This window comes from Geotrypetes seraphini, chromosome 5, assembly GCF_902459505.1.
Source record: "Geotrypetes seraphini chromosome 5, aGeoSer1.1, whole genome shotgun sequence".
NCBI lineage: Eukaryota > Metazoa > Chordata > Amphibia > Gymnophiona > Dermophiidae > Geotrypetes > Geotrypetes seraphini.
In genome coordinates this window covers 245,913,028-245,927,009 of record NC_047088.1, presented here as the reverse complement: position 1 = coordinate 245,927,009, position 13,982 = coordinate 245,913,028, and the positions used below count along the sequence as shown (strand labels likewise).

The window sequence follows — 13,982 nt, the reverse complement described above, 5'->3', positions numbered from 1 at the left end:
TGACAGACTCTTGCGTAAGCGACATACATGTCATCTATTCTAGTGTAGACTTATGAAGGGAATTTTTAAAAATAAAGAAAAATTTGGAATCTCTCGTGGCGCACCCGGAATCTCTTCGGGGCACACCACTGTGCCGTGGCACACAGTTTGAGACACTGGAATATAGGAAGATCGCCAGTAGGATTGATTGCCAACAAGGTTTTTTGAGTGCCTTTGCAGGCTACTGGATCTTTTATAGTTGTCTGGGTTTAAGCGATGTTATAAAGCACTGTGGTGCCCTTTTAGGGAAATGTGCTAGAATCTGCTCTTAACTTGTGGTTAATACAGGATTATACCGCATGATAAGCTCGGATTTAATGCAGAACTTTTGGGAGATTTTTGTAATATATATTATTGCAGGTCATGCACTAATGTTGTTATGTATGTGTGATATCTGTCTAGAATTAACGCGAGAGCACTTGGGTTAGGTGCCATCGACTCGTGCTTGAGGGTTCATAGACAACCCCGCGAAAGACAAAGGCGCGCGCCAACAACTGAGCGCAAGACGGAGGCGCACGCCGAAGAAAATTACAGTTTTTAGGGGATCCGATGGGGGGTTTTGTTGGGGAGCCCCCCCAGTTTACTTAATAGAGATCGCGCCGGGGTTTGGGGGGTTGTAACCGTCCACATTTTATAGTAAACTTAACTTTTTCCCTAAAAACAGGGAAAAAGTGAAGTTTTCAGTAAAATGTGGGGGGTTTACAACCCCCCAAACCCCCCACAACGCCCCCACAACGCGGCGCGATCTCTATTAAGTAAAGTGGGGGGGTCCCCCCCACACCCCCCCCACACTCCCCCCGTCAGAGCCCTAAAAACAGTAATTTTCTGCGGCACGCACCCCCACGCTGCGCTCAATTGTCTGGGCGCGCCTTTGTCCCGGCGCGCTTTTGACCTGACACCGTGCTTGAGTCCTGGCGCCTTGATGAATTACAGATCTAAAAAGAAATCAGATTTGTGCCAGTACGGTAAGATCCTCCAGCGCCATCCCGGTGGTTGTTTTCAACGTGTCCAGCCATCTGATTGCAGGTCGCCCTCTTTGCCTTCCTACACATGATGTCCTTCTGCAAAAAAATCTTTCTTTTCTGACGGTGGGACCAAAATAAGATAGTCGTAACTTCAGCATTTGGGCTTCGAGTGACATAGCCATCACCTATTGGGGGAGGGCGCTAAGTGCTCTCGTGTTAACGCTGCGTTAGCCAATTAGTGTGCTCTAAGTGTAACACACTAGGCGGTCCTTTTATCAAGCCGCGCTAGCGGGGTTAGCGCGTCGGACATTTCATCACACGCTAACCCCCGCGGCAAGCAAAAAACTAATGCCTGGTCAATGGAGGCGTTAGCGACTAGCGCGGCAGGCGGTTTAATGCGCAGTATTCCACGCGTTAAACCCCTACTCCGCCTTTATAAAAGGACCCCTAGATGGTTAATGCTTCCATGTCTACAATATGCCCATTTGTTATTCTTTCGTGCGAGGCTCGTTTTGTTCCTTTTATTTTATTTATTTATATTTTATTTTAATATTTTTTTAGTTTATAAATGTGTTTAGTTTAAATTTTTCGGTTTCGGTTTAGTTTTCTTTTTTCTATTTAGTTTTTTTGTTTTTCAGTTGGTCGTCTTGGATGACGTCATTTCCGGGAGTCCGTTAAAGAGAGCATTAAAGAGGGTGGGGTAACAGCAGGCGTTCAAACGCAGCTCAGTCTTTCCTGTCCTCCGAGTTTGAAATTGCCAAGACTAGAGGCTCCTTTTACTAGGGTGCGTTAAGGCCTTAATGCGCAGAATAGCACGCGCTAAATTGCCCTGCGTGCTAGACCTTAACGCCAGCTTTGAGCTGGTGTTATTCTAGAAGCGTACCGCATGGTTTAGCGCATGGTAATTTCGTGTATGCGCTAAAAACGCTAGCGCACCTTAGTAAAAGGATCCCTGGGTATGTGAGCTATTGAATTATAAACCAATTTATGTTAAGATAATTTAATTCAGTTTGAGTTGGGAATTGTTTTAGTGGTGGTAGGAGTAGGAGTCCATGAGTATTTAGTATATATTTTGTATTTACCTGACAGTGGCCCTCTCCTGAGGAAGAATGCGAAACTCGAGTCGGGGGTGGCCATTTTTCTCAAATGGCATTTTGCTGCATTCACCTATGAGCATTAGCACTTTCACAAGCTTCAGTCTATGGCTGCCCAAAGTGGTTTCATCTAGCCTTCTCAACAACATCCAAGACAAGTTTGTTCCTGTTTCTTTTATCTTATCTTGTGATATTCCACTTGGTGATATCAGTGAGACAAATGAGGGAAGGCATTGGAATAGTAAAGACAATGGGCGTGCTAGCGGTTTTAGTGCACGCTTAGCACGCTAAAATGCCGCACGCACTAGCCGCTACCGCCTCCTCTTGAGCAGGTGGTAGTTTTTCGGCTGCTAATCCGGTGCGTGCGCTAAAGGCGCTCGCGCGCCTTTGTAAAAGGAGCCCATAGTGGAGCTAGAAAAGGTCCAAAGAAGAGCGACCAAGATGGTAAAGGGGATGGAACTCCTCTCGTACGAGGAAAGACTAAAACGGTTAGGGCTCTTCAGCTTTGAAAAGAGACGGCTGAGGGGAGATACGATTGAAGTCTACAAAATCCTGAGTGGAGTAGAACGGGTACAAATGGATCAATTTTTCATTCTGTCACAAATTACAGACTAGGGGATGCTCGATGAAATTACAGGGAAATACTTTTAAAATCAATAAGAGGAAATTTTTTTCACTCAGAGAATAGTTAAGCTCTGGAACGCGTTGCCAGAGGATGTGGTAAGAGCGGTAAGCCACTGCTTGGCCTGGATCGGTAGCATGGAATGTTGCTACTCTTTGGGGTTCTAGAATCTTGTTACTCTCTGGGATTCCAGAATCTTGATATTCTTTGAGATTCTGTATGGAATGTTGCTACTCTTTGGGGTTCTAGAATCTTGTTGCTCTCTGGGATTCTGGAATCTTGCTATTCTTTGAGATTCTGTATGGAATGTTGCTACTCTTTGGGGTTCTAGAATCTTGTTGCTCTCTGGGATTCTGGAATCTTGCTATTCTTTGAGATTCTGTATGGAATGTTGCTACTCTTTGGGGTTCTAGAATCTTGTTGCTCTCTGGGATTCTGGAATCTTGCTATTCTTTGAGATTCTGTATGGAATGTTGCTACTCTTTGGGGTTCTAGAATCTTGTTACTCTCTGGGATTCCGGAATCTTGCTATTCTTTGAGATTCTGTATGGAATGTTGCTACTCTTTGGGGTTCTAGAATCTTGTTACTCTCTGGGATTCCGGAATCTTGCTATTCTTTGAGATTCTGTATGGAATGTTGCTACTCTTTGGGTTTTGGCCAGGTACTAGTGACCTGGATTGGCCACCGTGAGATCGGGCTACTGGGCTTAATGGACCATTGGTCTGACCCAGTAAGGCTATTCTTATGTTCTTATGGTCCCAACAGCAGCCATAGTTTAGTGACATCACTAAACAATTTTGGTTGAAGGGTCTGAGCACTGTACTTATAATTAACAATTAATTATTATTAGAGCTGTGATAACAGTGTGACACAATCTGCCAATGACATGCCCCCCCTCTCCAAAATATTTTTTAAAAATTAGTAATACGTAAATTAGTGTATGCAAACAGGCAAAATACCTGCGGTTGCCTATTTATGCATGCAAACCACACGTTAAGGGCTTAACATCTTGCATTAAAAGGGCTTTTTTTTCCTGCTACATATTGGTCTGCAATATTTTCGTGGTGAACCTGATGTCTTGATCTCACAGCAAATCATTCAACTACCAAATAGCAAAAGTGTGGAACTGACTTCCCATCAAAATTCGTACAACCACAGTATACACGCTGTTTTGCAAAAATTTTAAAACATGGCTGCTTAAGAAATCCCTACCAATGAAACTCAGACTAATAATTCAAGTCACCCGAAACAAAGACAATGTTATTGGTCACCTGCTAATTATGAAATATTACCTCAGACTGTACGCATAATTTGATAACTATTTGATAACTTTTGCTGGCTTTTACAAAGCTGCGGTAGAGATAAATGCTCAAGCAAGAGCAAAAGTGGAAATGTCCAATCAGAATGGTGCACTAAAAGTGTCTTTCAACTCATCTGATAAATCCAAATGTCTTTATTCATCCAAAATAACTCATTCATCCAAAGTAACTCAATGACTCGACGATCATGTTTCGGCCACCCGGCCTGCATCAGGAGTCTTAGGAGTCTTTGGGTATCAATTGGATAAATATGCTCTAAAACACAATGATCAAACTGTTGCTCCGAATCTTGTGACGCTACAAACCAACACGACCTTGCAGTGAAAAAAGATAAATGCTGACACTTATAGGAATTCTATGAGCATCGGAGCATTTACCTCGATGGCCTATGGTAGAAACTCTACCACGGCTTTGTAAAAGGGGGCCTTTTTGGGGCATGTATAATTTTTTGTAACATATTTAACGCTATACAAAATTCTATGTAACAATATGTTACCTGTAACTTGCCTAGAACTCTAATTAATGAGGATTTGGCAAGATATAAGAATGTGCATAACATAACATAAATTATTGGATCGATGATAGAAGATATAAGAGTGCTTGGCAACGATTTTGTGATCAATTCATTCGACAACATTGATTTATCTCTGTTTTGAAGGTCCATATTAATTGGTTTCAAGAACATAAGATTTGTCGCTGCAGGGTCAGACCAGTGGTGCATCGTGCCCAGCAGTCCACTTACACGACAGCCCTTAGGTCAAAGACCAGTCCCCTATTTGAGTCTAGCCTTACTTGCGTATGTTCTGTTCCAGTAGGAACTTATTCAACCTTGTCTTGAATCCCTGGAGGGTGCTTTCCCCTATAACAGCCTCCGGAAGAGCGTTCCAGATTTCTACCACTCTCTGGGTAAAGAAGAACTTCCTTACATTTGTACGGAATCTTTTCCCTTCTAATTTTAGCGAGTGCCCTCTCGTTCTCTTCACCTTGGAGAGGGTGAGCAGTCTCTCTTTCTCTACTAAGTCAATTCCCTTCAATATCTTGAATGTTTCGATCATGTCCCCTCTTATTGAAGATGATTTGAGGATTGCTGTGGGGTTTTTTGATGAAATTATAATTTTTTTCACTGTATAGGATTTTTTTTGTTGTTGTCTTTATAAAATAGGTGCCTTTTTGCACTTCTCACATAGGTGTTGTCTTATAAAATTAAGCCCAAATGAATGCTTTTCATGCACACTGGGTAGTGTTGTAGCAACATGCCACCTATAACCAAGTGAAAAAGTGTTCCCTTACCCTGTTTACAACATGCAACACCAGCTCACTAAATTTGACTCTGTGCAGGGCCTGTGGAGGGCTATTCCTGACAGTGCATCTAAGTCCAACTTGGGACGTTTGCTGCAAGACATCCAAAGTTGGGGGCAGAGAAATGTCCATTTTCGAAACCACTGGACGTCAACTTTTTTTTTGCAAAAATCATCTATTTGGCTGTCTTGGCCGTTAGGATATCCATTGTCCAACCTTAAGTTGCCTAAATTTGTTCGCTCTTTTCAACCACAAAAGCATCCAAGTTGAAAACGTCCAAATCCGGACTAGCCATATAGACATCCCAATAGAGCAGTGGTGCACTTCAGAGGGCACTGCTGTGAACTTCACTTAAAGAGTGCCATTTGTACATCTCACCATGAGCCCACCAAAACTCCCCTCAAACCTACTAGACCCACCTGTCTACCACACCACTAGCCCTTATGACTGCAGGTGACACAAATATGGCAGTAGAGTAGGATTCTGGTGGGTTTTGGTTAGCTCCCACTTTCCATCATAAATGTAGTGGTTAGAGTGACTTATGGGCCTGGGGTCTCCTCTCTAACGTTCACTAGTCCACTCACCGGTCAACTTAAGACAGGTATGTATTGTTTTATGCAAATTTGGGGGGGGTTGTGACCACTGGGGGAGTGTGGGGGTGAGTACTTAATACCTCCAGTGGTCATTTGGTTAGTTTCGGTACCTTTTTGACACTTAGACGTTTTGACCTAAACCTGTTTTCAAAGTGTGTAAGCTCTCTCCAGGACATCATAGGAAAGGTTCGATTATAACCGCAGGACTTCCAAGTCTAAGGTCACCCATAACACGCCTCCAACAAGCCCCTCCCCCTTGAGCTTTGGAGGCACAGCAGCTAGGACGCCTTGCAAGACATCTTGAAAGACAGTTTCGAAAATCGGCACTTAGATGTCCCAATGATTAAGACGGCCAAGTGCTGATTTATGACGTTTTTTGGATGTCTATTTTTTGATTATGAGCCTCATAGTCTGCCAAGAACTGCAGGGACTGCATAGAGCCAATTTTCAGTGAACCAGGACAGTATTTCAGCGAATCAGCAGTCATAAATAAGAAACACTGGAGCTTATAAATATCTACTGTACCTGAATAAAATTCGCCTTGAGCTACAACTGACAAAAGGCCAGTGTCATGTCCAAATAAATAAAACAGATATTGAAGGAGTCTGGGACTGGTTTTCCAAGTACTGAAGGAGTCTGGGACTGGTTTTCCTAAGTGTTGTACTAAGTTTTCTCTTTAATAAAATGCTGAATTATGTTTAGTTGCAGACCTAACTTATCTCATGTTCTAGCCTGCCTGTACTGGGTGTTAGCTTGGACATTCTAACTTCTTATGGCTATCTCAGCATAAACGACATGCAACAGAAAGACTGCAGGGCCTAAATAAGTGACTTGCTAGTGACCTGCTAGTGTGAGCTGAGCACCAATGATTGTTAAGAAAAGTAACACGTGAAAAGTTTTTTCTAGAATTCAGTTGTATAGCCAGAAGAATGTATAAATATCTCTGTAACGTCCTGTTTTCGGCACTTCTGAAGCCAGCTTGGCGCTCGGGAGTCACATACATATGCTAATAAACTATCTGTGCCTTCTTCAAGTCTCTAGGTTTTTTTGGCTGCCCAAAGTGACCTTTCAATATAACTATATGTCCACACAGGTGATTTTAACACACACCTTCTAACACTTCTCAGTGCTCAGAGAACCTGATACGGCTCAATTCTCAATCATTGCACTGGTCCCTGTAATATCCTATATAATAAAACGCTAGCCGCGCATGCGCACTCAGACCTGCGTGATCTGTAATCCCTGATCCGTGATCTGTAGGTCCGTGGCCAGAGTTCGTATGCGGCGGCTAGACAAAGCGGGAGAAACAGACTCGAGCGCTGTGGCCGACTCAGGATGGGAGGATGCACCGCAGCAAAGTGCTGCACAGGTACTGGAGGGGGAAAGACATATCGCTTCTGCACATACCGGTTCAAACCTCCCTCCAGCGTTGGCAGCCGCAGCACGTTAAATAGGCTGGTTCGCGGCTTTCTTCTGCCGTTGAGTCTCTCTGCCGCGTCACTAATGATGTCATCAATGACGCGACAGAGAAATTCAACGGCAGAAGAAAGCCGCGAACCAGCCTGTTTAGCGTGCTGCGGCTGCCAACGCTGGAGGGAGGTTTGTTATTAAAGTCATCTCGCCGGCAGGGTCGCAGAGTCAGCGGGGGTTGGGCTGGTAGGGGAGGGTCGCAGAGTCAGCGGGGAGTGGGCTGGGAGGGGAGAGAAGCGTCTGCCTCGGGTGCTTCAGGCAGCAGCAGCGTTTACAATTCGCTGCTGTTGCGGCTTCAGGCCTTCCTCTCTGGCGGGTCCTGCCTACTTCCTGTTTTCATGAACACAGGACCCGCCAGAGAGGAATACCTGAAGCCAGCAACAGCAATGAATTGTGAATGCTGCTGTTGCCCAATGAAGTAGTTGAAGGAGGAAAGTGAGCAGAGGGGGAGAGAATGGCTTGGAGGGAAGAACAGATGGCAGGACATGGAGGGAAGGAGGAAGGTATGCCAGACCAAGGGAAAAGGAAAGAGGAGATGGAGAGAGGCCATATGGGACAGAGAGAGAGGGGGCGGACACTGGATGGAAAGAGAAGAGAGGGCAGTGAATGGAAGGGGCAACATAGAGGGTGAACAGTATTCTAGCACCCGTTAATGTAACGGGCTTAATGACTAGTCTATAAATCTAATACTCTCTCACTTTTTTCTTTTGTTTAAATCTCTTTTAAATACTTTTTGTCTTTTTAAATGCTCAGCTTCAAAACAGACTTAGCTTTTCATGCAGCATTAAATACGTTTCCTCCTGGTACAGGAGGGCAGATGAGGTCTGGGGTACTAATGGATAAATTAGTGCAGTAGCTTTGTTAGTCTACTGTAAAAGTTAATAAAAATTACAAAGGAAAATAACTTTTACTGGATTAACTTAATACATTTTATTGAATAGCTTTTCAGAGGCCAAAACCCCCTCAGCTCAGGACAGAATTAATGAAACTGTTTTGCTACAAAAGGTCCAAAAGTGGGGACAAAGTCTACTATGGCTCTGCCATTAGGAGAAACTTTCTTCAGCCCTTTGAATTTGTACCTCATTCGGCATTTTCAGATCCCTGAATCTAGGGTTACCGGATATCCAGATTCTCCCAAACATGTCCTCCTTTTGACGAAATGTCTGGGGGTCTGGACGGCTTTTCAAAACACGGCACTTTGGGTTTTGAAAAGCCTCCTCATATCGCATCGGGCAAGAGCAGGCAGCAAGGGGTGGGGCTAGGGCAGGACTGGGGGCGGGATTAGGGCGCTACAGGGTAAAACTGGATGGGCCTGGGGGGCAGGTCTAGGGGGTCCGGATTTTCTGATTGGAAAATCTGACAATCCTACCTGAATCTATGAAACAACCCAGCAGTGGGTTATAGACTAATGAGAAGGGAAGATCCAGATCAGGACCTGGAGGAATCCTGATTTATATTTCAGCTGTTTAACATGTGACTTTTCTATGCAAAAAAAAGAGAAAAATAGAAATCTGTGTAACACTTACTTTTGAAGGTTTGAATGTAGTTGTAAGATTTTATGATCTCATTTATTTTTGCATCCACCTCGTCTTCTGATATGTTAGAGTTTTGTCTAAACATGTTAATTACTTTTACATGTGTTCCATGTGCTGCGTTCCGTGTTCTAGAGCTTGGTGTTTCTGGTCTGAAATCAGAATAGCACAGTTTAGACAGGCAACAATCACATTTATAAACGTATTTACAAAAATTAGAGGCCCTTTTACAAAGCAGCACTATCTCACCTGCTAAGGTCACTTTTAGGCAGGGCTGTGGAGTCGGTGACGGGACATTCGCACATGAGACTTCAGCGCCCCGACATTGCAGCGCCGACAATTCAGCGCATGACACCAGTGCGCTGCCTAAAAAGTGACTTTTAATGAGCTCCACTTTACTTCACACTGTTTGTGCTGCTGTTGGGGGCAGGAAAAATCAGGAAAAAGTTAAGTTTAAGAGAACGTGAACTCGCAGGCCTTAAGCATGCGCAGATGCTCAAGGCCCAGCAGAAGAGGAGGCCGATCTTCGGGCACCGGCACCAAGCACAGGACATTCCGATGCCGGTGCCCAGATGACGATAAGAAGCGGCGGGGGGTGCCCAATCGCGTCGGGGGTGTGTGTGCCAGATCGTGGCAGGAGGGGGTGCCCAATCGCATCGGGGGGGGGTGCCGGATCGTGGCGGGGGGGGTGCCAAATCACAGGGGGAGGTGCTGGATTGCAGGGGGGGCCTTCGGGGGGAGCAATGCCGTTTCTCGTGGGGGGGAGAACGCATCAAAGCGAGTTTCCATTATTTCCTATGGGGAAACTCGCATTGATAAACGAGCATTTTGGATTACGAGCATGCTCCTGGAACGGATTATGCTCGTAATCCAAGGTACCACTGTATAGGACAATCAAGTCATTGTGACATCACTGATGAGGTTTGCTCTTATTGGTGGAATGAGGCATTATGACATCTCAATCTCAGCACTGGTTACCAGAGACCGAAACTCTTCACACTACGAGGGGGTGCTGAAAAGTTCTCAACCCAACCAAGAAGAGAAGGACATGGATATGGTCCAATCAATGATCTGAAACATTGTCAAAACATAGAATAACGCTCAGAATTTAGGAAGTTGGTTGGTTGGGCTGAGAATTTTTCAGCACCCCTCTACATAAAAGGTGAGGCTTCCTGGGATTTTGGTTTATGTTTATCATATTTGGTCAGCTATTATGGATTTGGCATTTGTGTTCAGTGTGTGTGACTGAGGTATTAACATAACATAAATTTTTATTTATATATCACATAAATCTTGTGGTTGGTGACAGGTCAAAAGTGCGCGACGACAAAGGCGCGCCAACAACCCAGCGTAGACAACTGAGCGCAAGGCGGAAGCGTGCCGAAGAAAAACAGTATTTTAAAGGGCTCCGACGGGGGTGTGGAGGGGCGTGGGGGGAACCCCCACATTTTACTTAACAGAGATTGTGCCAGCATTGGGGGGGGTTTGGGGGGTTGTAACCCCCCACATTATACTGAAAACTTCACTTTTCCCTAAAAAAGAGGGAAAAAGTTAAGTTTCCAGTAAATGAGGGGGGTTACAACCCCCCCAAACTCCCCACAACGCCGGCGCGATCTCTATTAAGTAAAGTGGGGGGGTTCCCCACCAACACCCCCTGTTAGAGCACCTTAAAATACTGGTTTTCTTTGGTGCGCTTCCGCATTGTGCTCAGTTGTCTGCACGCCTTTGTCGTTGCACGCCTTTGTCGTTGCGCGCTTTTGTCTATGAACCCTTGTGGTTCTATGCAGTTTATATAGAGACAAAACTGACCAGTGTCAGTGAGCTACAATAAGACTCGAGAAGGAGATTTGCAGCGGAGTTACAAAGCGGTGAGAAGATTAAAGACAAGGTCCCGCCATATAACTTAGCATCAGCAGTAGACCGTAAGGTTTAGAGATAGGCAGTGGTGGTTTACAATGAAGACATAGCAGACTAGTATCAGTGAGCCATGTCATAAGTGACAAGTGTTACTTATGACATGGCTCACTGTTAACATGATTTTTCTATGCAGCATTTTATATTAATTTGGCTTGTTCAGTTGTCTTGATAAGTGGAGGGGATATTTGTGAGGGGGGAGGGCAGGAGAGATAGGGGTTTTGTTGATCCTTGTACTGTATTTGTGATTTATAAAATGACAGTTGTACAGAATATTGTTTCTTTTTACACTTTAATAAAATGATTTCAATATAAAATCATAACTATTCGAGGCTTGTGTGGATGGGATCAGACAGAGTTCGTGGGGTCCGGGATAAATTTTGTCCCCGTGTCATTTTCTAGATGTCGCTTTCACTAATATAGATATCATAAAATATAATACATTTTGTAATCATCAAAGAACTTGATATCAAAATATATTCTAAAAGTAAAACATCTCCTGAAAAATGGGTTTATCAAATTATTATCTGGGAAATAAGAAAATATTTGCATGACATACAATTTAACTCTATTAAGAGTCGGAGTTGACACATTTTCACCAACTCCGACTTCAGTAACCCCAAAATTGTTTCCGACTCTGACTCCACAGCTCTGCTTTTAGGACTACCAGGAATAGGACAATTTTCCTTTTTTTCCCCCCCAAAAAAAATGGTAATGCGCTGATTTTCCCATTAGTGTGTAGTCATTTTTGCATGAGCACTTACTGACCTCTCAGTTTCCATGTTTCTTTATTATTTGATATACTGTCTATCAAGCAATAGCTACACATTTCAGCCACCATGCTGTGTCTTTCTTCAGGGTATGCTCTGAAGTCTGCAGTGTGACTCTGTAAATAGTGGGTTCACTGACCTGATTAGGAACAGGGCTTCCACCAATTTGAATTTTGGCGGGAAAGTCAGTTGGTCAGAAATTTGAGTTTTGTTGTGAAAGTCCATAGAATGGAAAAAGTCTGTGGTAGGTTTAAAGATATTTTTCCCAAGGAGCTGGGTTAGATGTTCTCTCAGGATTTCCGCAGCTGGCATTACACTTGTTGCAAGTTTCCGGGTCTCGCAGCTGCGGATACCCTGAGAGAACAATAGCTAAACGGTTTACAATAGGCATAATATAAGTAAAATTAAAACAACAACAAAAAAAAGAAATTAAAAACAATATCCGGCATGATATAATAAAACTGGGGTTAAAAACAGGCATGAACAGACAGGGTCATGAGAGAGAACAATGGGGAATATAATTACATCGATTAATGATGTTGTTTACGTCTATGTTATATGTGACAATCGTAGGGAAATAAGATTTTATGTTTGTGATATGGAAACCGCATAGTTGTATGCGGTATATAAATTTTTAAATTAATAAAATAAAAGTGATGGGAGGAGTGGAAAGTCACGAAAGGAAGGGGGTTGCTTCTTAGGAAGCGTTTGTAGTTCTCAGCAGAAAGGAACAGATTCTACAAATGGCACTTAACTAGGTAGATGCCTAGAAAAGCAGCACCTATCCCATGTCAACCAAAATTAGGCGTCATTTGTAGAACTGCACCTACTGGCACTTAATTAAACTCAGGCCTCTGCAAATTAAGCCAGAGTGCTGTTGGCCTAATATACTGGCGCCTGACTGAATCCATGCCCAAACTCTGCCCTGCTTATATCGTACTTGCAGGCATAAGGGCAATTGTTGTGGTGTGGAGGTGGGTACGGTAAGTTTCAGGTGGTATTTGGAGGGCTCAACATATAATATAAGCTGGTTATGGTGAGATGTGTACCTGGGACTTTTTATTAGAGGTCTGCACGGGAAAGGGGATCGCGGGAATCCCGTGGGAATCCCCCCCTAACCCACGGGACTCCCACGGGACCCCCCTCTGGCCCACGGGACTCCCACGGGGATGGAAGGCTTTGAAAGCAGGGTTCATCCATATAATATAATGGACACGTCAGCCGTAGTAAAAGAGGAGGTTTATAAGTTAATTACCTGAACAGAAAACAAAAAAAGGGTTCCACCAAAGAGATTCCACAAGGAAAACAGTAGCGCAAACACAAAAGAAAATGAGGAATAGATGATCCTGTCAGAAGTAATTGCTGCTTTTTATGGGGACGGGCGGGGATTGAGGTAATTCCTTGCGGGGACGGGTGGGGACGGAGAGGATCCTGACAGGGACGGGTGGGGATGGAGAGGATCCTGACAGGGATGGGTGGGGACAGAGAGGATCGTGACGGGGACGGGTGGGGACGGAGAGGATCCTGGCGGGGATGGGCGGGGATGGGTGGGATTTCTGTCTCTGCGCAACTCTCTACTTTTTATGTGACGGCCACTGCAGTACCCACTAGAGTGCCCCTCTGCTCTGCTGAGATGTCTGTGTGGCCTCCTATGTCCTAATAGCTTGTTTGTGTGTGGGTTTCTTATGGACGATTTGTGGAGGGGGGGGGTTTAATGGTCAAAAAAGATAGACGCACTTAGGGAGAACACAAGTAGAAATGCTTATTTTTTAAAATAAAAGATAAGACGTAGTAATATAGTAAATGACGGCAGATAAAGATCTGATATTTCTGGGCCATGGACTGTGAAGTCTGGTATTGTCCAGGGTCCAAATACTGAAGTTGCCATCTAATCAGGCCATTGTGACATCACTGCTGAGGTTGGCTCTAAGGCATTGGTGGAATGAGGCATTATGACATCACAATCTATGCTCTGAAATGTTACTACTCTTTGGGTTTCTGCCAGGTAACATAGTAACATAGTAAATGACGGCAGATAAAGACCAGAACAGTCCATCCAGTCTGCCCATTAGTTATACCCATTAAAAAATACATGATTAGACTATCTTGTCTCTTCTTTGGTATTTCTGGGTCATAGACTGTGAAGTCTGGTATTGGGTGTCAGGTCAAAAGCGCGCCAGGACAAAGGCGCGCGCAGACAACTGAGCGCAATGCGGAGCCGCGCACCAAAGAAAATGAATGTTTTTAAGGGCTCCGACGGGGAGTATGGGGGGAACCCCCCCACTTTACTTTATACAGATCACGCCGCTTTGTGGGGGCGTTGTGGGGGGTTTGGGGGGTTGTAACCCCCCACATTTTACTGAA

The 13,982-nt window shown here is 44.2% G+C and overlaps 1 protein-coding gene across 14 annotated transcripts in view; it reads right to left on the bottom strand.

Moving 5' to 3' along the window:
• The window catches only part of MUC13 (mucin 13, cell surface associated), a 104,617-nt gene that overhangs the window by 19,369 nt on the left and 71,266 nt on the right, over positions 1-13,982 (bottom strand). For all 14 annotated transcript variants that reach the window (XM_033944687.1, XM_033944697.1, XM_033944701.1 and 11 more), the window contains one exon: positions 8,929-9,086. In XM_033944687.1, the coding sequence (XP_033800578.1) occupies positions 8,929-9,086 (158 nt within the window). The remainder of the gene's footprint in view (positions 1-8,928; positions 9,087-13,982) is intronic.